Source organism: Amblyraja radiata, chromosome 19 (assembly GCF_010909765.2).
Source record: "Amblyraja radiata isolate CabotCenter1 chromosome 19, sAmbRad1.1.pri, whole genome shotgun sequence".
NCBI classification, from domain to species: domain Eukaryota; kingdom Metazoa; phylum Chordata; class Chondrichthyes; order Rajiformes; family Rajidae; genus Amblyraja; species Amblyraja radiata.
In genome coordinates this window covers 38,292,738-38,317,796 of record NC_045974.1, presented here as the reverse complement: position 1 = coordinate 38,317,796, position 25,059 = coordinate 38,292,738, and the positions used below count along the sequence as shown (strand labels likewise).

The 25,059-nt window shown below is 46.4% G+C and overlaps 2 protein-coding genes across 6 annotated transcripts in view; one reads left to right on the top strand and one right to left on the bottom strand.

The window, feature by feature from the left end:
• irak3 (interleukin 1 receptor associated kinase 3) overlaps window positions 1-4,526 on the top strand; it is a 33,281-nt gene extending 28,755 nt beyond the window's left edge. For all 5 annotated transcript variants that reach the window (XM_033038286.1, XM_033038284.1, XM_033038283.1 and 2 more), the window contains 3 exons: window positions 2,876-2,938; window positions 3,609-3,767; window positions 3,859-4,526. In XM_033038286.1, the coding sequence (XP_032894177.1) occupies window positions 2,876-2,938; window positions 3,609-3,767; window positions 3,859-3,900 (264 nt within the window). In that variant the 3' untranslated portion in view covers window positions 3,901-4,526. The remainder of the gene's footprint in view (window positions 1-2,875; window positions 2,939-3,608; window positions 3,768-3,858) is intronic.
• A 16,585-nt stretch (window positions 4,527-21,111) lies between these two features.
• The window catches only part of LOC116984153 (twinfilin-1-like), a 40,896-nt gene continuing 36,948 nt past the window's right edge, over window positions 21,112-25,059 (bottom strand). The window contains exons 6-9 of the mRNA XM_033038282.1: window positions 24,844-24,969; window positions 23,272-23,422; window positions 22,635-22,756; window positions 21,112-22,241 (exon numbers count right to left, since the gene is read on the bottom strand). Coding sequence (XP_032894173.1) covers window positions 22,074-22,241; window positions 22,635-22,756; window positions 23,272-23,422; window positions 24,844-24,969 — 567 coding nt within the window. The 3' untranslated portion in view covers window positions 21,112-22,073. The remainder of the gene's footprint in view (window positions 22,242-22,634; window positions 22,757-23,271; window positions 23,423-24,843; window positions 24,970-25,059) is intronic.

Here is a 25,059-nt window from a genome sequence, read left to right as displayed (position 1 = left end):
CCCACCACCGTGTTTCTCAGATGAGGTGGTATGCTTTGGATCTTGGGCAGTTCCTTCTCTCCTCTATACTTTGCTCTTGTCATCACTATGATATGTTAATCTTCGTCTCATGTGTCTACAAGACCTTTTTCCAGAACTGTGGTTTCTCTTTTAAGTACTTCTTGGCAAACTAACCTGGCCATCCTTTTTTTGCGGCAAACCAGTAGTTTGCATCTTGCAGGGTAGCCTCTGTATTTCTGTTCATGAAGTCGTCTGCGGACAGTGGTCATTGACAAATCCACTCCTGAAGAGTGTTTCTGATCTGTCGGGCAAGTGTTTGGGGATTTTTCTTTATTATTGAGAGAATTCTGTCATCAACTGTGGAGGTCTTCCTTGGCTTGTCAGTCCCTTTGCGATTAGTAAGCTCACCAGTGCTCTTTCTTCTTAATGATGTTCCAAAGTTGATTTTGGTAAGCCTAAGGTTTGGCTGATGTCTCCAACAGTTTTATTCTTGTTTCTCAGTCTCATAATGGCTTCTTTGACTTTCATTGGCACAACTTTGGGCCTCATGTTGATAAACAGCAATAAAAGTTTCCAAAGGTGATGGAAAGATTGGAGGAAAGACTATGTGCTGAGAGCTCTCTTATATCTGCATTAAGGAGGCAATTAAACACACGTGAGCAATTACAAACGCCTGTGAAGCCATGTGTTCCATACATTATGGTGCCCTGAAATGGGGGGACTTTGTATAAACACATGTAATTTCTACATAATGAAACCAAAATGTATATAAATGGCCTTTATTAAAATCTGACAATGTGTACTTTAACCACATGTGATGTTTTCTATTACAAATCTCAAACTGTGGAGTACAGATGCAAATAAATAAATGATGGGTCTTTGTCCCAAACATTATGGAGGGCACTGTACTTCTCTTTCTACTTGACCCATTGCTGGTAAAAACAGCATCCACGGCTTATTACCTGCAGTTTCTATTTTTCCATACTTTCCTGGCCTTCATGCCATTTCTGTTTCTGGGGCGGCATAGTGGCGTAGCACAGTGCCAGAAACCTGTATTTGATCCTGACCATGGGTGATGTCTGCATGGAGTTTGCAATGAAAGCTGTATTTCCTGTGACTGCATGGGTTTCCTATGTCTCAAATTTGTGCAGGATTTTAGGTTAATTGGCCTATGTAAATTGTCCCTAATGTGTTGGGACTGAAGAAGAAAATGGAATAACATAGCGCTGGTGTGAACTTGGTGGTGTGGTTGGTGTAGACTTGGTGGGCACAATGACCTGTTTCCATACTATATCTTTCAATCAAGGTCAATGGCCAGGTATTTCCCCGATTAGGGATGTGCTTTAAGTTTGTTAATGTTGCTTTATCCCCATCTTCACAAACGTGCCCTCCTGCCCTGGTTGATTATGTAAAATCCACAAATGTGTAGGTTTATTTCCTGTATTAATGAAATGTTCAAAGGTTATGAGGTTAAAAGCCATAAAAATTATATTCTTAAAAGTTTAATGTTATTAATGAATAAATTATATTCCTCTTTTAAATTATAAAAGGAAAAAAATTAATGTTCACTGTAATTATTTTCACAGTATTCAATTTTTATTCACTTCAAATTTATTTTATATAAGTTTGCATAATCCAGAAATGAGAAAGGCATCTTACATTATGCTTATAAAAACGGTAGTTGTAAATATCACATTTAGGAAGGTCAATTAGCGTGAAAAGATTGACACAAGTGGAACATTGAGTTGTAATTGCACAGTTGTGACAAATAATACATTTAATTTGAATTTAAAAAGATAGGAATACTGAAATCATTAATGATTTAAATGAAGGGATTAAAAGTAACATTAGCAAATTTGCAGATGACACAAAGCTGGGTGGCAGTGTGAACTGTGAGAAGGATGCTATGAGGATGCAGGGTGACTTGGACAGGTTGGGTGAGTGGGTATATGGATGGTAGATGCAGTTTAATGTGGATAAATGTGAGGTTTTCCACTTTGGTGGCAAAACAGGAAGGCAGATTATTATCTGAATGGTGTCAAGATGGGAAAAGGGGAAAGTACAACAAAATCTGGGGGTCCTTGTTCATCAGTCACTGAAAGGAAGCATGCGAGAAAGCGAGTGGCATGTTGGCCTTCATTACAAGAGTATAGGAGCAAAGAGGTTCTTCTGCAGTTGTACAGAGCCCTAGTGGTCTCCAAATTTGAGGAAGGACATTCTTGCTATTGAGGGAGTTCACAAGGTTAATTCCCGGGATGGCGGGACTGTCATATGTTGATAGAGTGGAGTAGCTGGGCTTGTATACTCTGGAATTTAGAAGGTTGAGAGGGATTTTATTATTGAAACATATAAGATTATTAAGGGTTTGGATACGTTGGTCGCAGGAAACATGTTCCCGATGTTGGGTGTCCAGAACCAGGGGCCACAGTTAAGAATAAGGGGTAAGCCATTTAGAACGGAGATGAAGAAAAATGTTTTCACACAGAGGGTTGTGAATCTGTGGAATTCTCTGCCTCAGAAGGCAATAGAGGCCAATTCTCTGTATGCTTTCAAGAGAGAGTTGGATCGAGCTCTTAAAGATAGCGGTCAGGGGATTTGGGGAAAAGGCAGGAATGGGTACTGAGTGTGGATGATCAGCCATGATCACAGTGAATGGTGGTGCTGGCTCGAAGGGCCAAATGGCCTACTACTGCACCTATTGTCTATTGTCTACATAGGAGATTTTTTTCCCTTGGATTTCCGTGTTTCCTCTTCACTTCCTAGATAATAATCAAGCAAGACTAAAACTAACCAATGTTGGCAAATGTAGATTTAGCATATTCCAGAACAGACTGAAAAATGTGTATGACTGTGCCTTTCTCCTCCTTGCATATAGGTCTTACTGGAAATATTAACAGGGCTTAAAGCAGTTGATGAGCATCGTGAACCACAGCTATTGGTAATACAATACTCCAATTTTTAAACTTTCAGATTGCTGTTGTAATTTAGGCTGATGTCCAGTCTAATGTGGGGAAAATGAATTCATTGTGGGAAACGTTGTTCTTTCTGTTTGGATTGTATAGTGATACTGTACTTAGTGCAACTGTCTCACAACCCCCGCTACTTGGGTTCAATTCTGACCTCTGGTACTGTCTGTGTGGAATTTGCACATTCTCCCTATGCCCACGTAGGTTTGTCCTGCATGTTTCAGATTTCTTCCTCATCTCAAAGACCTCCTGGTTGTGAGATTAATTGGCTACTGTAAATTATCCCCAATGTAGGTGGCAAGTGTATGAATCCAAAGTTTTAAGAGCTATGTGTGAGAAACTCAATAAGTAAATAAATTGGAGAGATGAGATTGCTTTGAGAGCAGGTACAGTTTCAATGAGTCCATGGAGCCTCCTGTATTGTGAGGAAATATAAAGCTTATTTCAATGGCCTTGGTGCAATGGTACGCTTGCAGACTGTTGTTACATTTTCTGAATAAAATATAAATCAACTGCCCATGGTGTTATATTGAATTACATTTGATATTCACCCGTATTAGTATAACATTTTATTTGCACCAGTAATAATTATTTTAAAAGCAAGAAAGATATCTGAGTTTCACTTTATCTTGAATCCGAAAGCTTGATATCAAGGAAGAAATAGATGATGAAGAAAAGACAATTGAAGATTATGTTGACAAAAAGATGCAAGACTGGGACTCTATGGGAATTAAGAAAATGTATTTAACGGCAAGGCAGTGTTTAAATGAAAAGAAGAACAAGAGACCAGATATTACAGAGGTATGTACTACCGATACATCTATTCAGGATAATGACTTCATAGCTGTTTTAAATATTAAATATTAAAACATAATTTCTCATTCTTTTGCAGGTGTATAATTCATTGAAACGAACTTATCCAGTCACTTCATAATGAGTTGAAGCTGGAATCCTCATTTACAGGTCACAGGAAAAATATTATTCAGTGCACAATGTAAACTTTGCATTTTTGATATATCCAGAGTATTCTTGATAAACGTTTACTGCTTATAGGTCTGCACATTCCGTGCACCATATATTCAGAATAAAAATTCTCATGCATGCCATCTATATTGTGATCATAAATGGTGTTCTTGGTCCGTTTTGGTTACCTTTTCATTATTAACAAAAATGAACAAATTATACAATGTTATCTTTGATCCCAAATCATTGTCTTCACTGACCCTATTGCTGGAGAAATATAATTTTGTTTATATAACACGTGATACCCTCTTGATAAGGAACTCTTTGATATGTTGTTTTACTTTTTGTAAATTATAGGATTATCTGTACAGATCTATAATGCTATGCTAACCTCAAAGACACAAGGGAGGTAAAGAGCACTTGTATTGCCTAGGTTTTGAAGGCTACAGGCCAAGTGCTGGAAGGTGGGATTAATACAAATGGGAGCCTACTGATCATCATAGACATTATGGGCTGAATGGCCACCATCTCTATAAAGTACCCGAATATGCACTTGGAGCTCTTGTAAGCCTACCAATAAAGTGCATATAGATGGGATTAGGTTGTCAAATCTTTACTGAGTCAAACAGACACAGGTGGCCAAATGGTCTCCTGGGTCATTATTTTTCTGGGATTCTTTGAATCGATGTCAGGCTTCACTTAAGGAGCATGCTGCACATTAATTTCCCAACATTTTGCACAAAGGTTCAATTCCCTATTGATAATTGAATCATCCACAATAATCATTGCAAAAGTCCATACACCATACGTCTAAAGTTCAACTCAGCTTGCATTCTCATCCTAAACCTTATGCTGGCCTTCATCCAGAAATTTTAGTTTCACACCTGTTCTCACAAGAAGCACAAATGAACATTTCCAACAAATTTCCAAAGTCAATTTAGAACCTTTCATGAGAGGTGTGGATGTGAGATGAGGATTGGCTACTCAAACTGTCTTTCTTGCCATAATCATTAATGCTGAAAATGAGGACAATGGTGAGGCTGAACCAGTCGGACTATCTCATCCGTTAGACATTTAATACATACTGGACTAAGTGGGACCCGTTGTGACCCATTCTCACACGGTAGGCCTGGTCCCCCAATGCAACATTCCACCAATCACGCATAGCCCCCAACTTCGCAGGTGACGCTGACGGATTCCCGTTGTGACGTCCCTGATCCCCCCTCCTCCGCTCACCACCCCCCACTCCGCCCCTTGTCTCCTCCCCCTCTCCCCCCCCCCCCTCACGCGCTCACTCCACCCCCCCCCCCCCCCTGGGCACAGCAAGTGGAAAAGGGATTTATTAAAGCTTAAAATGTGAATCTCTTAAAATATAACGACAATTTAAAGTTAAAGATGAGATTTATTCAGTCCATTTCTTGTTGTGTCTCTTGTTGCGTTCTGCAGCCGGGGTAGAGGGACGGCTACAGGCGGGGACTGTCGGGGCCGGTGGGGGAGGGGGAACGTCTTGCAGCCTGGGGAGGGGCACGGCTTCAGGCGGGGCCGGTGGGGTGGGGGTGGGAGCGCAGCCGTGGCCTACCCCTTGTCGCTGCCGTGGCCTACCACTGCCGCTGCCTACTGCTGCCGTGGCCTATTGCTGTTGCGGCATACCGCTGCCGCTCCCCACCGGCCTCAGGCGGGGACCGGTGGGGAGCATCCTGCAGTGGGGGAGGGGGACGACTTCAGGAGGGGGCTGTTGGCGGCCAGTGGGGGGGGGGGGGGGGGGGGGGTGAGGAGAGAACATCCTGCAGCCGATAGAGGGGGGACAGCTTCAGGCGAGGGTTGTCGGGGGCCGGTGGGGGGGCGGCTTCAGTCGGGGGCCGGTTGCGGGTAGCGTCCTGCACTCACTCTATACCCCCTCAACCACAGCAAGTGGAAAAGGGATTTATAAAAGCTTAAAATGTAAATAACTTAAAATATAACAACAATTTAAACGTTAAAGATGAGATTTCTTCAGTCCATTCTTTCTTGTTGCGTCTCTTGTTGCGCCCTGCATCTGGGGGAGGGGGATGGCTTCAGGCGAGGGCCAGTGGGTGGGGGGAGGAGAGCGTCCTGCAGCCATGGGAGGGGGCGGCTTCAGTTGGGGGCTATCGGGGGGGGGGGAGGAGAGCGTCCTGCAGCTGGGGGAGGGGAACGGCTGCAGGTGGGGCCTGTTGGGGGCCGGTGGGGAGAGGGGGGAGCGCTGCAGTGGCCTACTGCTGCCGTAGCCTACCGCTACCACTGCCTACCGCTGCCATGGCCTGTCGCTGCCTATCGCTGTCGTGGCCTGCCGCTTTCGTGGCCTACCTACCGCTGCCGTTCCCCACAAGCTTCAGGCGGGGGCCAGTGGGGGGGCGGTGGAACGTCCTGCAGCCAGGGGAGGGGGACGGGTTCAGTCGGGGGGTGGCTTCAAGCGGGGGCTGTCGGTGGCCAGTGGGGGAGGGGGCAGTGTCCTGCAGCCGGCGGAGGGGGATGGCTTCTGTCGGGGGCCGGTGGGGGAGGGGGCAGTGTCCTGCAGCCGGGGGAGGGGTTGGGTTCAGGCAGAGGCTGTCGGGGGTCGATGGGGGGAGTGTTCTGCAGCTGGGGGAGGGGGACGGCTTCAGTCTGGGGCAGGTGGCGAGAGGGGTGAGAGCTGCTGTTGCCTAACCCTGTCACTGCCTACCCCTGCTGCTGCCTATCGCTGTCATGACCTGCCGATGCTGCTCCCCACCGGCTTCAGGCGAGGGCCGGTGGGGTGGGGGGGGAAACGCCCTGCAGCCAGGAGAGGGGGACGGCTTCAGGTGGGGGCTGTCGGGTACCAGTGGGGGGGGGAGTAGTGTCATGCAGCTGGGGGACGGCGACGGCTTCAGGCGGGGGTTGTCAGGGGCCAGTGGGGGAGTGTCCTGCAGCCAGCGGCCGATGGGGGGGGAGCGTCCTGCAGCCGGGTAGGGGGACAGCTTCAGGCGGGGGAAGGGGGGGAAAGCGTCCTGCAGCTGGCGGAGGGGTACGGCTTCAGTCGGGGGGCTGGGTGGGGAGAGGGGGAGCGCTGCCGAGGCCTACCACTGTTGTAGCCTACTGTTGCCTAATGGGCCTGTCCCACTTAGGTGATTTTTCAGCGGACTACCAGCGACACATGCACACAAACGCATCGCAATGACGGGGGCCAGGGATCGCTGTATAGAATTCCCACGGTGCAAAGCCAAGGTGATACAGGCACATACCGCGATGAACAGGAAGGTTGGCGCTATAATTAAGACAACTAAAGCACAGTGTACAGTACGTCCTTTAAAAGAGGGGGGGGGGAGAAGGAGTGGAGACAATCTTTAAGAAGCCAGAGATACACGGCTGTGATGTTCGGCGGACATTTAACATTACCGGTCGGTTCCTTGGTTCTGAAAACTACTGCTTATCTATTTTTTTCCCCCAATGCGCCAATGAAATTCACCGGTCAGCACTGGCTCCAACCTACGAGAACCTCAGAGAACCTTCGACCTCCTGGCGACCCACCTACGGCTCGAGAATTCTTGCTAATCTCCATGGCGACTTAATTCTAGTCACTGCTAATTTTTCAACATGTTGAAAAATTCTCAGTGACCATAATGAGGCCGCAATTAGTTCCCAAAATGTGAGAACTCCTCATGACCATGAAGGCGACTCCCCGGCAACCACCTGCAAACATGTGGTGACCATGTGGCGACTGCAAAGTCTCCTGCAGTCACCTAAAAAGTCGCCCAAGTGGGATAGGCCCATAACCCTGCCACTGCCTACCCCTGCCGCTGCTGTGGCCTACAGCTGCCACTGCCTATCGATGTCATGGCCTGCTGCTGCCGTTGCCTGTCGCTGCCACGGCCTTCAGGCGAGGGCCAGTGGGGGGGGGGGGGGGGTTTGTGGGCATGGTGGGTGTGGGGGGTAGGGGAGGGGGTGTATGTGGGAGAGGGGTGTGAGCCCAGCGACTCCGGCCTCACTCCACGACTCCGGGCTCACCCAGCGGCTCCTGGCCTCTGCTCCAGACTCACTCAGCAGCTCCTGCCGCACTTAGCGGCTCCCGGCCCCGGATTTGACCTCACTCAGCGGCTCCCGGCACCGGCTCCGTCCTCACACAGCGGCTCCCGTCCCCGGCTCATGCCGCACACAGCGGCTCCAGCCTCACTCAGCAGTTCCCGGCCCCGGATGCACTCAACGGCTCGCGTGTCATCGTGGTGGTGGTCGCCCCTGCCCGTGGACACAGCCTATGCCCACACACTGTTTCTTCAGCTTTATTCTTCTCGCCGCCGGTGATTGACAGCGGATGCCGGAAGGGGCATCGCCGTTCCAGCGAATGACAGGCGAGAAGACCAATAGCTTTTGTAATATTTCACCGATCCGAACAAAACTTGGTGCACTGGCAGCACAGGAGAATGACAGGTAAGGTGGCGAAAAATCGTGGCGCTATCCGGTACCGTTTTTGCGCAAATTTAAAAACAACGCAAACGGGAAGGGGACAAGATGAGTTTTAGTTATAGACTAAACTAAGTTGGGTCCCATGTTCACACGGGAGGGCTGGTCCCCCAACGCAATATTCCACCTCTCCACCAATTGCCAGTGGGGGGGCTTTCTGGAGCGCTGGTATGGTTTCTTGGGGTGGCAGCTCAGTCCCTCAAGCCTGATGTGCTGACAGCTCACTCACGGCTGGTGGGCTGGCAGTTGCAAGGCCACCAAATTCAAATCCATTTTCCTATCATTTCAAGCAGGGTGCAACGCCACAAAATTCAAGTGCAATTTCATACCACTTTCAGCAGGGTGCAAGGCCACCAAATTCAGTGCAGTTTCATACCACTTCAAGCAGGGTACAAGGCCGCCAAATTCAAGTGCAGCTTCATTCCACTTCAAGCAGGGTGCAAGGCCACCAAATTCAAGTGCAGTTTCATTCCATTTCAAGCAGGGTGCAAGGCCACCAAATTCAAATGCAGCTTCATACCATTTCATGCAGGGTGAAACCACCATAAAACCACACTAAACACCAAACTCACAGTTCAGTAGACATTCTGTGTGTTCAGTTGATTCACAGCTCAGACAGAGTCGTGACCTCTCCCTCCCCCATCATGCAGAGACTGAGACACACTTCCGGGTTTTATAACCCCTCCCACCGGAAAAGATGTGGCCTTCATGGCGTGATTGACAGGAGAGAGATTCTCAACATTTTTTAAACACGAATATCACTTTTATTTTTAATTGATGGGAAGAATCCTCTGCACCTGCTGAGCGGAGGAGGACTGAGTAAGGTGGCCAAAAATCACAGCCGTAAGTGGTAGCGTTTTATCTAAAATCAATATACTGTGCAAACAGGAAGTTACCCAAAGCACCTAAGCAGTAGCGCCTTTTAATTTCAAGCCAAAGCACCCAGACCACCATTCGCAGTAGCGCCTTTTAACTTCAAGCCAAAGCACCCAGACCACCATTCGCAGTAGTGCCTTTTAATTTCAAGCCAAAGCACCCACACCACCATTTGCAGTCGTGACATTTAAATTCAAGCCAAAGCACCCAGACCACCATTTGCAGTAGTGCCTTTTAACTTCAAGCCAAAGCACGCAGACCACCATTCGCAGTAGTGCCTTTTAACTTCAAGCCAAAGCACCCAAACCACCATTCGCAGTAGTGCCTTTTAACTTCAAGCCTAAACACCCAAACCACCATTTGCAGTCGTGCCTTTTAACTTCAAGCCAAAGCACCCAAACCACCATTTGCAGTAGTGCCTTTTAACTTCAACCCAAAGCACCCAAACAACCATTTGCAGGCAGTGCCTTTTTACTTTAAACCAACCATATTTTCATTTTCAAACCACATTAAGGGGCTCACAGTTGAGTAGACATGTGTTCAGTGTTATTCAGAGCTCAGAGAGATGTGGTCCACTGGCTTCCTCCATCTTGCAGAGACTGAGTGAGGCACACCACTTCCTGGTTTTATAGTCCCTCCCTCTCCCTCCAGCAGGGGCAGCAGAGAGAATGACAATTTAAAAAGAAAATTAATATCTCTCTGATTTTTCATTGATGGGAAAAATCCTCTGGTCCAGAAAGGCGGACGTGGGCTCTGAGCGAGGTGGCCAAAAATGACGGCCGTAGGTGGCGGCGTTCTCTCAGAAATCGCACCACAGTGGGCCAAAAGCAGTCAAGATCAGACTTTTAGTAATATAGATAGATAGATGGAAGATGTAGATGGGCCAAGCATTGGTAATGCACAGGGATTATACTCTATGGCCTTGCTGAATAAACACTGCACTTTTGCATTCTACTGAGACCAAGTCCAGAGGTAGGGTACAAGAATGTTACGTGGAAGTTCACGTTAATATTTTGGAGTGGTAGGGAGGAAGGAGGTTTGCTGATCTCAGAGTAAGTTATATTAATATTTTTTCTTCCCATTATGTACAAATTGTACACATCCCGTTTGGTCTATATGCATTACTTTCACCTTATTTAGTTCTGCAGTGGTTGCGAATTCACTTTTTGCATTCATGCGAAAACTATTTTTATAAGCACTTTTAAAAATAATTTACCTTCCTCAAATCCTAAATCTAGAATCCTCATGTTTGCCATTATAGGGACACTAATAATAAACCTGTTATTGCATGGTTAAGATAGTTCTAGGGTCATACAGTGTGGAAACAGGCCCATCGGCCCAACTTGCCCAACATGTCCCTTCTACACTAGTCCCACGTGCTGAATTTGGCCCATATCCCTCTCAACCTATCCTATCTATGCACCTGTCTAAATGTTTCTTAAACATTGCAGTAGTATCTGCCTCAACTACCTCCAGGCAAAATGGATGAACTCAGGTCATGGATAGGTTTGTGGGACTGGGATATGAGAGCCATTAAAGAAACATGGCTAATGGAGGGTCAGGACTGGCAACTTAATATTCCATGGTATAGGTGCTACCGGCATGATAGAAGCGGGGGGAAAGGGAGAAGGGGGAGTTGCATTTTTGATTTAAGGAAAATATCATGACAGTAGTCAGAGTTGTCATTCCTGATGACATCATGGCCAGGTTTTAGAAATCTGAATTCGTGAAAATAAGAGACGGCAGAAAGTGGTGGACATTGCCAGGTCCATCATGATACTAGTTCCTCGGTGTGCAAATTACAGACAGCCTCACCTGGTCCAAGAACACCACTGGGACCGTCAAACGGGCCCACCAGCGACTGCACTTCCTGAGGAAACTAAACCAGGCCTCACTCCCCACCAACATCCTCAGGACTTTCTACAGGGGTACGGTGGAGTCTGTACTCACGTACTGCATAAATACGTGGTACTCCACCTGCAACTGCTCGGACAGGAAGGCTCTGCAGAGGGTAGTGAGGGGAGCAGAGAGGATCATTGGCGTCTCCCTACCCTCGGTACAAGAACTGTTCCAGAGCCGCTGTCTGAAAAAAGCTCAGAGAATTGCTAAGGACAAACTGCACCCCCTCCACATACACCTGGATCTCCTGCCATCAGGCAAGAGATATCGAAGCATCAAAGCCCGGACTACAAGACTGCTAAACAGCTTCCTGCCACAGGCTGTGAGGCTGCTAAACAGTCACTCTGTACTCACAGTCACTTGATTCGGCGCTGGCACGGACACTTTAATAACTGGCACTGGCCACTTTAATATCTGGCACTGGCCACTCAAATCAGCTGCCCCGGACATGTTTATGATTGGTTTATTGTATTTTAACATTGTGTTTTACCTGCTTTTAACTATTTATTTATTTATACTGTTCCATCAGGGACTGGATTGTTTTTAGTGTTATTATGTGTGAAACGTTTTAAATTTCATGTGCGATGCTCCGCTATTCCCTGGGAAACGTTTTTTCATTTTGCACTGTACAACTGTTGCTTGCAAGATGACAATAAAGGTTAATTGATTGATTGATTGATTGATTGGTTGATTGATTGATTGATTGATTGATTGAATAGTGACCAATCCACCTTCGAAGGGACCTACAAGAAGTGCTGCCAAGAAAGCAACCAATATCAAAGACCCACACCAGTCATGCTCTATTCGTGCTGCTACCATTGGGAAGAAGGTAGAGGAGCCTTAGGACCGTTACCAGCATCTTGAACCACCTGCACAACCCTGCCACCACGGACTTTGCATTGCCTTGGTTTGCTCTACATAATCTGGTTCTTGCACTATCATGGTCTAGTTCACTTCGAATAACTGATAACTTATTGCATTGTAGCAGCACCTAGTGGTGGTTTGAGGAAGTTCGAACCCTCGTCATTGTTTGGCCCGATCACATGACCGCGAGGGTTCGTTCGCGGGCTTTCTAGTCAGTCGTCAGCACTCCCAGCAGCAGGAGCTATTCTAGTGTTAGCTGACCAGGCATGTGTGTACTGAGTTTTATTATCGTTTTGTTTGCCAAATAAAATTTAACTCAACCTGCCTGATTCGCTAAAATGGTGACCCCGCTGGTCCGAATGTTTTTTCGGATCTTTACAATGAAAGCCGCCGAAAATCTCAGCGCGCAGCCCGCCCAGCAAAACGCAGTTGCACTGAAACTGCCCGTTTTCTGGGCGGTACAGCCTCAAGTGTGGTTCACCCACGTTAAGGCTCAATTCGAACTCCGCAACATCGTCGCGGATGCCACCTGTTACTTCTACATGGTGGGGAGTGCTCAGTCAGGAGACTGCCACCCGATTGCTGCCGTACCTGCAAAATCTGCCCGCATTCGGCAAGTATGAAGGCCTTAAGGCGCTGCTGCTCGGCACTTTCCGGCTCAGTCGCCGCGATCGCGCGGCCCGCCTGTTACACATGGACGGCCTCGCCGATCGTAAGCTGTCTGCGCTGATGAGCGATACGCTCGCTCTTATGGATGGCCACCAGCCCTGCCTCCTGTTCGAGCAGGCCTTCCTCGAGCAGATGCCTGACGACATCCGCCTGCTCCTCGCTGGGTCAGATTTCACCGCCCCCCTGCAGCTCGCTGAACAGGTCGACGAACTGTGGCTTGTCAAACAGCAGGACGGCGGGTCCATCAGCTGGGTGTCCACGCCTTCGCACCAGCAGCCTCGCAGGGACGTCCAGCCCTCCGCTGCCATCGCCGCGCCGCAGTCGACCGCCGGAGACCGCAATAAGAGACCTGCTCATTTTCGAGAAATGCCTCAGCCGATCGCCAGTAGAGGCTATTGAGGTCGGCCAGAACCATTGCCTCTATGTCCGGGATCGCCATTCCCGACTTTGCTTCCTTGTGGACACTGAGGATGTGCTGAGCATCCTTCCTCCGTCTGGGCTCGATACTCATGCCGATAAGCATGGCCCCGCCCTGACCGCCGTCAACGGCAGCCCCATCCGCACCTACGGCACTCAGACCCTTTCCCTCGTCCTCGACTCCCGCCGTTACTTGTGGGCTTTTACTATCGCGGACGTTTCCCAGCCGTTGCTGGGCGCCGATTGTTTGCGGGCTTTTTCTCTACTGGTAGGCGTGCGGGGCCGGCGCCTCATGCCTCCGGACTCCCCCCGGGCCACGCCTTTGCGGCCCGCAGTTCACTCCAACCCGCACCTCGGATCTGTGATGGATGTGGGTGGGGCATATGTTCCCACACCGGCTGAATTCCCGGAGCTTCTGACCCCACGCTTTCACGCAGCTGCCCCTAAGCAGCTGCGTGGACAGTCACTGCTCCCCGAACCTGGAGTATGTGACTGTTAAATGCAGGCCCATTTATCTCCCTAGAGAGTTTACTGTTGTCATGATAACTGCTGTGTACATACCACCGGATGCTAATGCTAACTCGGCTATCGGATATTTGTATGGTAGCACTAGCAGTCAACAGAGCATATATCCTGACGGTGTTCACATCATAGCAGGGGACTTTAACCACGCGGACTTGAAGAAAATGCTCCCCAAATTCTACCAGCATGTTAAATGTGCTACAAGAGGAGCTAACACACTGGACAAGGTCTACTCCAACATCAAGCTGGGCTACAGGGCTAGACCACTACCACACCTGGGTCAGTCGGACCATATGTCCCTGTTTTTAATTCCTGCATATGCCCCCCTCAGGAAAACCGCTCCTACCATCACAAAGACCATCACAACCTGGCCTGATGGTGCATCTCAGCAGCTGCAGGACTGCTTCGACAGGACCAACTGGGATGTGTTTGAACACCGGGACCTGGAGGTGTTCACAGACAGTGTACTGTGTTACATCAAAAACTGCATGGACACGGTCACAGTGGACAAACGCGTCCGGGTCTACCCCAACCAGAAGCCCTGGATGACCCGGGAGGTCCAGCAGCTGTTAAAAGAGAGGAACACCGCTTTTAGGTCTGGCGATAGGGCTTTATACAGCACGGCCCGAGCTAACCTGAAGAGAGGCATCAGAGAGGCCAAATCAGACTACAGGAGGAAGATAGAGGACCACCTGGACAGTAACAACAGCAGGCAGGTGTGGCAGGGGATCCAGTATCTCACCAACTACAAGACCAACCTTGGAGCTGCTGAAGGTGACGCCTCGTTGGCAGAGGAGCTGAACCTCTTCTTTGCTCGCTTTGAAGTGGAGCCACCCGAGACAGCCACATCACACCACATGGTCCACAGCAGCCTAACCCTCAAGATAGAGGAGCATGAGGTGAGGCGCACGCTGCGGGCCATCAATCCAAGGAAGGCTACTGGACCCGACGGCGTCTCTGGACGCGTGCTGAAGGACTGCGCTGACCAGCTGGCTGGAGTCTGTACGAGGATTTTCAACCAGTCTCTGGCCCAGTCCACTGTTCCACCCTGTCTGAAGTCCGCAACCATAGTCCCCTTGCCCAAAAAACCCCACATTTCCAGCCTCAACGACTACCGGCCAGTCGCACTCACACCAGTGGTGATGAAGTGTTTTGAAAAACTGGTCCGGGGTCACATCACATCACTCCTGCCCCGAAGCTTTGACCCCCACCAGTTTGCGTACAGAGCGAATAGATCTACAGAGGACGCTGTAGCCACAGCTCTCCATGCTGCACTGTCCCACCTGGAGCAGCGGGGGAGCTACGTGCGGATGCTCTTTGTGGACTACAGCTCTGCCTTTAATACCATCCTTCCCCACAAACTGGTGGACAAACTGGGGGACTTGGGACTTCCACACTCCACCTGCATGTGGATAAATAGCTTCCTGTCGGGTCGCAGCCAGAGAGTCAGAGTGGGCCATCACACATCCACGGCCCTCAGCCTCAGTACCGGCTCTCCACAGGGCTGCGTGCTGAGCCCCCTGCTCTACACCATCTACACACATGACTGCACCCCCGCCCACCACAGCAACACCATTGTCAAATTTGCGGATGACACTACGGTGGTAGGACTCATCTCCGGGGGGGACGAGTACGCCTACCGGGATGAGGTGGAGCAGCTGACAGTGTGGTGTGGAGAAAATAACCTGCTCCTCAACACCTTAAAGACAAAGGAAATAATAATAGACTTCAGAAAGAATAAAACGGACATGGTACCATTAATTATCAGAGGGGACTGTGTGGAGAGGGTGGCGGATTTCCGCTTCCTGGGAATCCATATTGAGGAGGACCTGACGTGGAGCGTGAACACCTCTGCGCTGCTGAAAAAGGTCCAGCAGAGACTGCACTTCCTGAGGGTGCTCAGGAAGAATAACATCACTCAGAGACTGCTGCTGTCCTTTTATCGGTGCTCCATTGAGAGCATCCTAACATACTGTGTATGCGTATGGTACACCAGCTGCACAGCGGCTCAGAGGAAAGCGCTCCAGAGGGCCATTGACAACGCCCAGAGGATTGTCGGCTGCCCTCTCCTTACCTTGGAGGACTTACACAGTTCCCGCTGCATCAAAAAATCCCAGAGTATTATAAAGGACATTTCCCACCCCGGACACTCCCTGTTTGAACTGTTACCGTCAGGCAGACGGTACAGATCTACAAGGACAAGGACAAACAGACTTAAAAACAGTTTTTACCCCACTGCTATAAAGGCACTAAATGTAGCCGCCAAGGAACGCAGGGGCGATACATACTAAGAGACTGAAATCGACAGAAGGATGTAGGGCTGGGTGTTTATGCGTGCTATTTTTATGATATTTATTTTAGTTGTTTATCTTTTTTTAAATATTTTACCTTGTATGTATCGTTAGCTTTTTAGAAATGTTTGAATGGTGCACTGACTGGCTGACATTTTACAATTTCGTTGTACATGGTTCATGTTACAATGACAATAAAGAAACTATTCTATTCTATTCTAAGCATGGGGTGGTCCATCATATTCTTACTGCCGGCCCTCCACTGCATGCAAGGGCGCGCAGGCTCCCGCCCGACAAGCTGCGTCTCACCAAGGAGGAGTTCCGGCAAAGGGAGGACATGGGGATTGTGCAGCGCTCCAACAGCACGTGGACTTCCCCATTACATCTGGGGGGTGGAGACAATGTGGGGATTACCGCCGCCTGAACGCGGTCACGACCGCTGATCACTTTCCAGTCCCGCACATTCAAGACTTCACAACGCAATTGGACGGTACTACCATCTTTTCCAAGGTGGATCTGGTGCGCGGCTACCACCAGATTCCCGTCAACCCCGATGATGTGCCGAAGACCGCCATCATCACCCCGTATTGCCTATTTGAATGGCTGCAGATGCTGATCGGGTTGAAGAACGCCGCGCAGGCTTTCCAGCGGTTGATCAATATGGTGGGTCGGGGGTTGGAGTTCGTGTTTGTGTACCTGGATGACATTCTGGTCGCTAACCGCTCCCACCAGGAACACTGCGCGCACCTCCCGGTGCTGTTCCAGTGGCTTCAGGATATGAGCTGGTGATCAACCCCGACAAATGTCAGTTTGTGCTCTGCTCTATTTCCTTCCTGGGACACCATGTCACCTCACAGGGTGCTGCACCTTTTCCTGCTAAGGTGGAGGCTATTCGGCAGTTTCTCCGGCCACTCACCATCAAGGGGCTACAGGAGTTCGTCGGCATGGTGAATTTCTATCATAGTTTCGTGCCGTCGGCGGCCCGGATCATTCAGCCCTTGTTCCAGTGCTTGGTCGGAAAGCTGCGGGACCTAGTGTAGGACGCCTAGACCGCGGCTGCCTTCGACGGTGCTAAGGAGGCGCTAGCCAAGGTCACCATGCTGGTGCACCTACGGGCTGCTGCTCTGATCGCCCTCACCGTGGACGCCTCGGATACTGCTGACGGAGGGGTCCTGGAGCAATTTATTGACAGAATGCTGACAACCGCTTGCCTTTTTCAGCCGGCACCTACATCCTCCGGAGCGGAGCTACACGCGTTTGATCAAGAGCTCCTGGCCCTTTATTTGGCGATCCGTCATTTCCGCGAGTGCAGACCCTTCACGCCGTTCACAGGCCACAAGCCCCTCACGTTTGCGTTAACAAAGGTGTACGACCACTGGTCAGCTCGGCAATAGCAGCACCTGGCGTTTGTGTCGGAGTACACCACTGATGTCTAGCACGTGGCAGGCAAGCTGAACCTGGTCGTGGACACTTTGTCTCGCCCTGCAGTCCCGACCATGTTGTCCGTGGACCCGGGCATGGATTATTCTGGGCTGGGTGCTGCACAACGCGAGGGCGGTGAGATGGACACCTATCGGACAGCAGCGTCAGGATTGGTATAGGCCGATGTTCGGTCCTGCAGGTGTGACGGTCCTCTGCGACATTTCCACCAGGAAGCCACGTCCCATCGTCCCTGTGGGTTAGCGGCGGTGTGTGTTCGACGCTGTCCACGGTCTGGCCCACCCTTCCATCCGGGCGACTTCTGCGTTGGTGACGGACAGGTTTGTCTGGCAGGGGCTTCGTAAACAGGTTGTGGCCTGGACTAGGGCCTGCATTCCCTGCCAGACGTCAAAGGTCCATCGACATGTGCGAGCGCCGCTTCAGGATTTTGTGGTTCCCCCTCATTGGTTCGAGCACAACCATGTTGATTTGGTGGGTCCGCTACCGACGTCTTGCAGTGCTACGCACCTGCTTACCATCATGGATCGCTTCACGAGGTGGCCAGAGGCCGTTCAACACAGACACCTCCGTCGCGCCTTATGCTCGTGCCCTCGTGGCCCACTGGATGGCTCGTTTTGCTGTACCTGTGGACATCCTCACCGACCGTGGTGCCCAGTTTACTTCTGCCTTGTGGTCAGCTCTGGCACAGCTGTATGGGATGCAGCTGCATCACACCACCGCCTATCACCCTCAGGCCAACGGTTTGGTGGAGTGTTTCCATCGGCATTTGAAGTCGGCGCTGAAGGCACGACTTACGGGCCTGGACTGGGTGGACCAGTTGCCTTGGGTGTTGCTGGGGATCCGCACGGCCCCAAAGGCGGATTTGGACACATCATCTGCCGAGCTCGTGTACGGCTCCCCGCTGCGGGTGCCTGGGGATTTCCTTCCTGCAGGTCGGGGGCTGCAAGAGCGCACTTCGTCTGTGTTGGCGAACCTACAGGAGAAAGTGGGCGGCCTGGCTCCTATCCCGACCTCTCCACATGGGATTGCTCTTGTCTATGTTCCGCCAGACCTTAAGGACTGCCTGTTTGTTTTTATCCGCAGGGACTCGCACTGGACTCTGCTGCAGCGGACCTATGAGGGTCATTTCCGGGTGTTGTGGCCTGGCATCGCAACTTTTCTGTTGGATGTCGGGGGTCGGAAGGAGATCGTTTCAGTGGCTTGCCTCAAGCCCGCCCACCTGGTTGTCGATAACCCGGTGGTGGTGGCTCAACCCTGACGTAGAGTTCGTCCGCTGGCAGTACATGTTGTGCCTGTCTCTCCTGTTACTTTGCCGCCTGCTGGCTCTGTTCCGCCTGTTCATCCTGTACCTCCGGTCTCGACTCAGTCTGGTCGCCTCATTCGGCCTCCCGCTCGGTTCCTTTCCTCAGGTTCTGGGGGGGTCCTGTAGCGGCACCTAGTGGTGGTTTGGGGAAGTTCGAACCCTCGTCATTGGTTGGCCAGATCACGTGACCACGGGGGTTCGTTCGCGGACTTTCTAGTCAATCGTCAGCGCTCCTCCCAGCAGCAGGAGCTATTCTAGTGTTAGCTGACCAGGCACGCGTGTATTGAGTTTTATTATCATTTTGTTTGCCAAATAAAATTATTTAACAACCTGCCTGTCTCGCTAAAGCATATTCATTGTTTTTTGTTGCATCTAATGTGCCTGTAAAACTAAGAATGTCATTGTTCTTCTGCATGACAAATAACACTCTTGAGCCTTAAGAAGTATCATAGCCAGGTAGACATAATTATATGTGCAACCTAAACAATGATTTAATCTGCACAAAGAAATTAGTGATTTAGTATGAGCCTAAATGAAGTTAAGAATTTTCATTCTCCTAAAACCATGCAGCATCAAGAGAAATGAGACATTGACCAGTGAATATTTAATTGAGGAAATGTTTTTATTCATGGATACCAGACCAGCCATGCCAGATTACCATAAACCATGGATAGGTCTACCGTCTTACTTTGATGCAATTCTTTTAAAATTGAAACATAAAACAAAAGTTGCTAGCTTTGGTGTTTTAATTTTCATATATCAGAATTTAATGTGCAATATTTACTGATTTATAAATCGTATAACAATTGCTACCCGTGTAACTATTACTTTGCATTCCAGAGTTGAATTTTACAGCAACAGGTGAAGTGTAATCAGAACAAAATTTTAAACCTGATTATTTAACAAGTGCAATATTAATCACACTTCAGACCAAATAATATTCTCATAAAATACAATATGGATAAAAAATATCAAGCCCTAGTTCACCTTGTTTTAATATGGTAAATCATTTGCAAATTGAATTCTATACACCCAAGTTTAAATCATTAATAAATATTAACCAAACTAGATTCTTCCATTTAAAAAAGGTTATTATACTGCACTCTACGTCCTATTACTTTGGCAGTTTCTAACCATGCTACTATAGTTCATTTTATCCTGCGATTTTCATTGTGAAAGGCAAGAAAAATAGTAAGAGAAGTGGGTTTCTGTGAAAAGAATGCAACTGGTACCTCTGCTATGCTGGACAAGAGGAAGGCAGACTTTAAAGAATCTCTTTCCATTACAGCTGCTGATTAGATGTAGAAAGATGTGCCGTGGAAATGATATAAATATGTAAATATAAAAAAGGTGGTGGAGGGGGGCGGGTGAGGGGAGTGGTGGGAGTGGAAATGACAAATTTCCAGTGAGTGATTTCCAACGTTAGAGTGTTGCCAACACCCTAATTCCACCTCATAATTACCTGGTCTAATTGAGTCCCACGTCACAAGTGACCTCGCGCCAGTGCAAGGTACAAGTTAATGGGTCTGGCAAACAATGCAGCAACTTGATTAACAAAAATATGTTAATATTGCCAAGTCTTATGCATATGTGCAGTTGATGCTGTGAGAAAATTATCAATATCACAGGAGGGATCATTTAGCTTGTATTGTGCTTGAGAAATCATGTCTCGCAAATCTGATATTAGAATATTTATTTTTGAAAAGGTCACCAATATTTCAAGTTCTTTGCTGGGACATTTTGAGGGGTCATTCCTGATAATAACTTGGACAAAGAGCTGCCTTGCTTCAAATCATCTCCTCAATTGAGTCATCACCAATATTTGAATTTTTATCCTCACTGTTATTAAAATACTAAACGAGGAAGGGTTCATTTGACCCAGTTTTCTAAACAGGAATAAATTTAGAAAAGGCAATAATTTCATAACATTGAGGTCGTTGTCTATTAAAAGTAGTATTGACATACTAATGGTATGGAAAATGTTTGAGGAACGTCAAGCAATTAAATTTATGTCAAACATGACAATATTCCATTATTTGAGATTTTGAAAAAGTAATTAAATATTACGTCTAACCTAAACTTCAGACAAATTAAAATGAGATCCAAGTTATTGACCAGGTTTGGCATTACGTCTTAATTAATTATTTAAAAACAAAAACATGTAAAACTATTTAAAAACAAAAACATTGTAATCTGCAATTAGAATATTACAGTAGTCAATTAACTAGTAATCTGAGCATCATAACTAATATGAAGGCATTGGTTCTTCATAAATGATTTGATACTAAATATATGATTTTCCCATTATACAAGTATTACATTTAACAAATGTGTTGCATCAGTTTCAGCTATGTGCGTTTAGGCAAGGGCAGATTGAAACCTACGCAGACATTATAGATATTCAAGGTTTTTGTAATGCCTCTATTGTATTATACCTTGATTTTAAATAAACTCACAGAGAACCATACTGGATGCAGTCATAGTAGTTTTATTAAAACATTTTACATTCATCCTCATTATTAATAATGGTATATGTTGGGAATCTAGGTATCCCAAAATTCGTGACCCAGATCTCTGTTGTGATTGTAAGGAAGCTTGGAGGGTTTTAGCAATTCTAGAGATCAACTCAATCCCGTTTCATTTGAGTTTGCTGGGATTGACCCGACTGATCAACGATCAGAATAATAATGATCATCGATCTGGTAAATGGATAAAGGGTTTAGATAAAACATGCTGGTGATGTCACTTAACAAATGTAATTTTGGGCAATTGATTTCCTTCTGTTGTAATTACAAAGGTGACCAGAGACATATGGTTTGAAATTATTAGCATTCATTTTATCCAAGGCTTCAGCATCCAATTGGAGCAAAAAAACAAACTGAATTATCACCAGCATGCAAATGTAATGAAATGCACAACTGAACAATGTGTACTACTTGTTTGAATTCAATATAGCATATTTAAGAATTATTTTGGGTCCTATTTAGTTTCATACAACTTGACGTCATTAATGATGAGAAAAAGAGAGAAACTTGGCATTATGGTCAAATTGAAGTCCAGTTTGGTAGCTTGCACTGAGCATATTAAGTTTTCACTATAAGTTTGATAAAAACATCAGTGTGGCAAACTATATCTCAGCTGTAGTTTGCATTCAAACTTGCAACTTTGATCCTTTACCACAGTAAGAGCAATAGCATCTTCAGGAACCGAGCTAGTGAGAAAAACTAGGATGCCAAACATCTGACCAACACCCAAACGAAAAAGCGTAATTACAGAAACTAACTCAATACTCCAGACATGATAAACAAGATAAGCAAAATATAACAAAATAGAATAGATTGGATGTAAAATGATATAGAATGGCCACAGTATACAAAAGTATTACCTATTAAGCCTTAAAAAAGCAAGATCTTAGAAGATATACTATTTTTAATCAGTTTTGTCAGGTTCTGCTGGCCCTCGTATTAATCGCCTTATACCCCTCTTGCCTGCAGGGCCCTTTGGTTTTGCAAATATTTGTCTGTGTGCGAGCTGCTTTGGATGTACTTCCTCATATAAGAAGTCAGGGGTTAACTCATTGCCGTCGCCGATTTCAATCTGAAAGCACAGAGGTGAACCACTCGGTTACACCATTTAATTTTACAAATGGAAAAATATGATAAATTCAAGCAGATTTGAGGATAAGAAGGACATTTTTACCAAATAAATTATTTCAAGACCACATGATCGGACTAAATATATCATTGAAGGGAGAGATATACATGATAGCAGGTTATAAGTTATTTAGATTTAAATCAAGACATAGATACAGATTCAGTTAATAACTAATTAAATGCCAGAGAGAACTCAAGGACCACGCGAGCTATTCCCACATGTTTTTGATGGAGGAAGGATTGGGAGATTGTTGGCACTTTCTTGGTTGCTAAAGAATTGTAGAGATGGTAATTGCAAACTGGTACAAATGAGCTGAAGCACTTCATTTTTTTTTACCTTTTTAGTTATTTCCAGTGAAAGCTGTTTTTCCACCATATCAATAAGGGGATTCTTACAACTGGAATATAACATTCGTTCTCGAATGCTACAGGTATAGCCAGGCATAGAATATATAAATACTGGAAAACAAAAATATTTATGTTTAAAGAAACAATTTACAACTTAATTATAATGTATTCAAAAATGAGAACAATTAGTGTGAGGAATTAATTATGTCAGCCAGTTCAGAGAATGCTTCCTCGTACGATTATTTCCGTTATTAATAAAGATCTGTCATTTGGTCGTTGCATATTTGTACTTGGTTGCTGCCATGAAAGAAACATGATAGAATCAAATCCGACTTCAAAACATGCACTTCCTGTGAACTGGTGATGCAGTAACAATGACAGGAACTCGAGATCGACCTATATTGAACCAACTTTGATAAAAGACGTTCCAGTAAAAATATTAAGAAAGGCAACAGCAGGAGAGAAAGAGCATTTACAATAAAATCAAGTCCCCCTTGGAAGTGTTTTTTGTGCAGGAGATTTTATTATTTTGTGGATTCAACAATAGGCATTTCAAGGTCCAACAAATAACTGCAAGATGAGTTTCCAAGTTTACAATGAAATCAACATTAGCGAAGACATTATACCTATAGACTCCCTGTAGTCTCCTTCGTACGAGTGCTTATAGAGGAAGAAATGATATCGTGCAGAATCCTTTGGTACACGCATTGGTAAATCCACTATCTCCGTATGGGATGTATCAGCCAACACTATACTTTCATGATTGAAGTCTATTTCCTGCCAACAAAAAGAGGTGGTGCATTGATTAATCAATGATAACAACAATGAATAGGAAACACATTCTGGTGAGAGCAGATGACCTTGCATAACTAATTTATTGAATTTAAAGGAAATGGTAGATATTGCTGACAGTATAAATTCTGCAAATGTGATATATATTTTAATTGCATGTTGTACTTTTAAAGCTTTTATTTTCAAATGACACAAGCATTACAAAGTTGAAAGCAATTTAAGGGAAGCCCTTCATCCACAGTTTAACCAATTCCTATGTCTAGGGCGACAGCACATGTGGTCACATCAACACAAGCTCAATATGTGGCAATAATTTGTACCTGGAGAAAAAAAAAAAATCGAACTTTCTGACAATGAAAGCAAGCAAAGTTTTAAGAGATTTGGAAGATGGAAAGGGAAGCTGAAGTATAGCAAAATGAAATCAGATACTTAAACACAGCCAAAATCATGATGAAAATAGGAAGAAAGGAACAAACAAACAAACTCTCCATGCTTTAGAAAAAAACAGAAGATTTTATTGGATACTAATGGTCAACTGATTGTGAAAACAAAAGTAAAGAAAACGAACCATGTTTTTACAATGTGTAACCACAGGAGAGATAATACAAATGTTTCTGTACAAACCACCAGGATTCTTGGAATACGGCAAGGACAGGCAGCCTTGAGGCTGTGCAGAAAATGGGAAGTAAAATGATCAATGAATTAAGATATCCACAAAGTGTAAAAAGGCCTGGGTTCTTATCATACTTTGGATATGGGTTTATTCTTGTTAAGTGTACATGTGTACCATGGTACAGTGAAAAACGTTATGCTACCCATTCAGACCAGATAATACTAAACACAAATACAATCAAGTCAACTCATATACAATAGGTAGAGCAAATGAAAGATAAAGTGTAGAACATAGTTCTCAGCATTGTAGCGCACAAGTCCCATAGACAAAGTCCAATGTCCGCAATAGGAAGAGGTAAATTGGACAGTAGCATATGGAAGGACTGAGCAAAAGCCTGATCACAGGGGGCAAGAAGCTGTTCCCAGGTCTGGTGGTGCACGTTTTCAAGCTTCTTCACCTTTTTTCCGATGGAAGTGGGAAGGAGGAGGAATGACGGGGGTGGGACGAGTCGTTGATTATGTACATCTTCTTCCTGGTGGTAGGAATGAAATGAGAGCATGTGCAGAGTGGGTCTTTTTATTGGCTGCATTTCTTCGAGGCAATGCCTCCTACAGAACCTTTTGATGGTGGGGAGGTCAGTACCTCTAGTGGACCAGGCAATGGCTGTGACTGCTATTGTTATTTTGCTGTATCAGCAGTACTACAAAACATTATCATTTCTTCATTATCATTTCCATAGAGAACAACATGTAGATTTTAAAAAATTAAGCAGTCCATTCACACAAATACTTACAAGTTGGACGTAGCTCAGCTCTTTGTGTTGGAGTTTTTCCAGGGCCTGTACAGCATCTTCCTGCAAAGGAAAGGCTATTCCTTGCAATGTTGGTCGTTTAGTTTCTACAAAGATTTCAGTGTCCTCCTGCCAAAAATATAACAAGTGGTTTACCAATGTATTTTTATTTTCCGACAGCCATTCATGGGGTGTGGATTTTGCTACCAAGCATAGTAT